The sequence below is a fragment of the Malurus melanocephalus genome, unplaced genomic scaffold (genome assembly GCF_030028575.1).
Source record: "Malurus melanocephalus ecotype Western Australia unplaced genomic scaffold, MMel_1.1 scaffold_3275, whole genome shotgun sequence".
In the NCBI taxonomy this organism is placed as follows: Eukaryota; Metazoa; Chordata; class Aves; order Passeriformes; family Maluridae; genus Malurus; species Malurus melanocephalus.
This window is the reverse complement of record NW_026626507.1, coordinates 3,829-4,739: the sequence shown is the minus strand read 5'-3', so window position 1 is coordinate 4,739 and position 911 is coordinate 3,829. Positions and strand designations below refer to the sequence as shown.

The 911-nt window shown below is 62.6% G+C and overlaps 1 protein-coding gene across 1 annotated transcript in view; it reads left to right on the top strand.

Moving 5' to 3' along the window:
* Positions 1–861, top strand: part of CDC42EP2 (CDC42 effector protein 2) — a 2,583-nt gene extending 1,722 nt beyond the window's left edge. The window contains exon 2 of the mRNA XM_057389036.1: positions 139–861. Coding sequence (XP_057245019.1) covers positions 167–766 — 600 coding nt within the window. The 5' untranslated portion in view covers positions 139–166 and the 3' untranslated portion in view covers positions 767–861. The remainder of the gene's footprint in view (positions 1–138) is intronic.
* The last annotated feature ends 50 nt before the right edge of the window (positions 862–911 follow it).

Sequence of the window (911 nt, the reverse complement as noted above, 5' to 3'; positions counted from 1 at the left end):
TTTTTCCCGTTGTTTTTCCCATTGTTGTTTTTCCCGTTGTTTTTCCTGTTGTTTTTCCCGTTGTTTTTCCCGTTGTTTTTCCCGTTGTTTTTCCCATTGTTGTTTTTCCCATTGTTGTTTTTCCCGTTGTTTTTCCAGGCTGTCCTGAGGCCGGGCAGTGCCCGCCATGTCCACCAAAGTGCCCATTTACCTCAAGAGGGGCAGCCGCAAGGGCAAGAAGGAGAAGCTGCGGGATATCCTCTCCTCGGACATGATCAGCCCTCCCTTGGGCGATTTCCGCCACACCATCCACGTGGGCAGCGGCGGTCAAGCTGACACTTTTGGGGACATTTCCTTCCTTCAGGGCAAATTCCACCTCCTTCCTCGTGGCCACGGCGAGGGCGGCGATGACCCCGAGGAGACGCCGGCGCCGTTCGAGTTCTCGCGGGCGGCCACCATGTCCGGCACCGAAGCGGCCGCGGCGCCGTCGCCGCTGCTSAAAAACGCCATTTCTCTGCCGGCGTTGGGAGGGACGCAGGCGCTGACCCTTCCTCCCGCTCCGGCCGCTCCGGCCGCGCCGCCCAAACCGCCGCGGCTGCATCTGGACGAGGTGACAACGGTGACATCKCCCCGTGCCAACGGCGAGTCCGAGGCGTTCCCGTGCCACGCCGGCTCGCTGCTGTCCCTCCACGTGGACCTGGGGCCGTCCATCCTGGACGATGTCCTGCAGGTGATGGAGCGGCACCGCGGCGAGCGCGGCGGGGCCMGGCCGCAGGTGCTGACGTGAGGTGGTCACCAAGGGGTGGACGATGGCCACCAGGAGCTGGCAAGGAGGATGGAGACGGTTTTGGGGTGGTTTTTGGGTTTGGGGTGGGAGAGGTTGAGGGAGGGAAGCAGAGGAGATTCCAGGGTGGAATGGAGCCTCCCTGCTG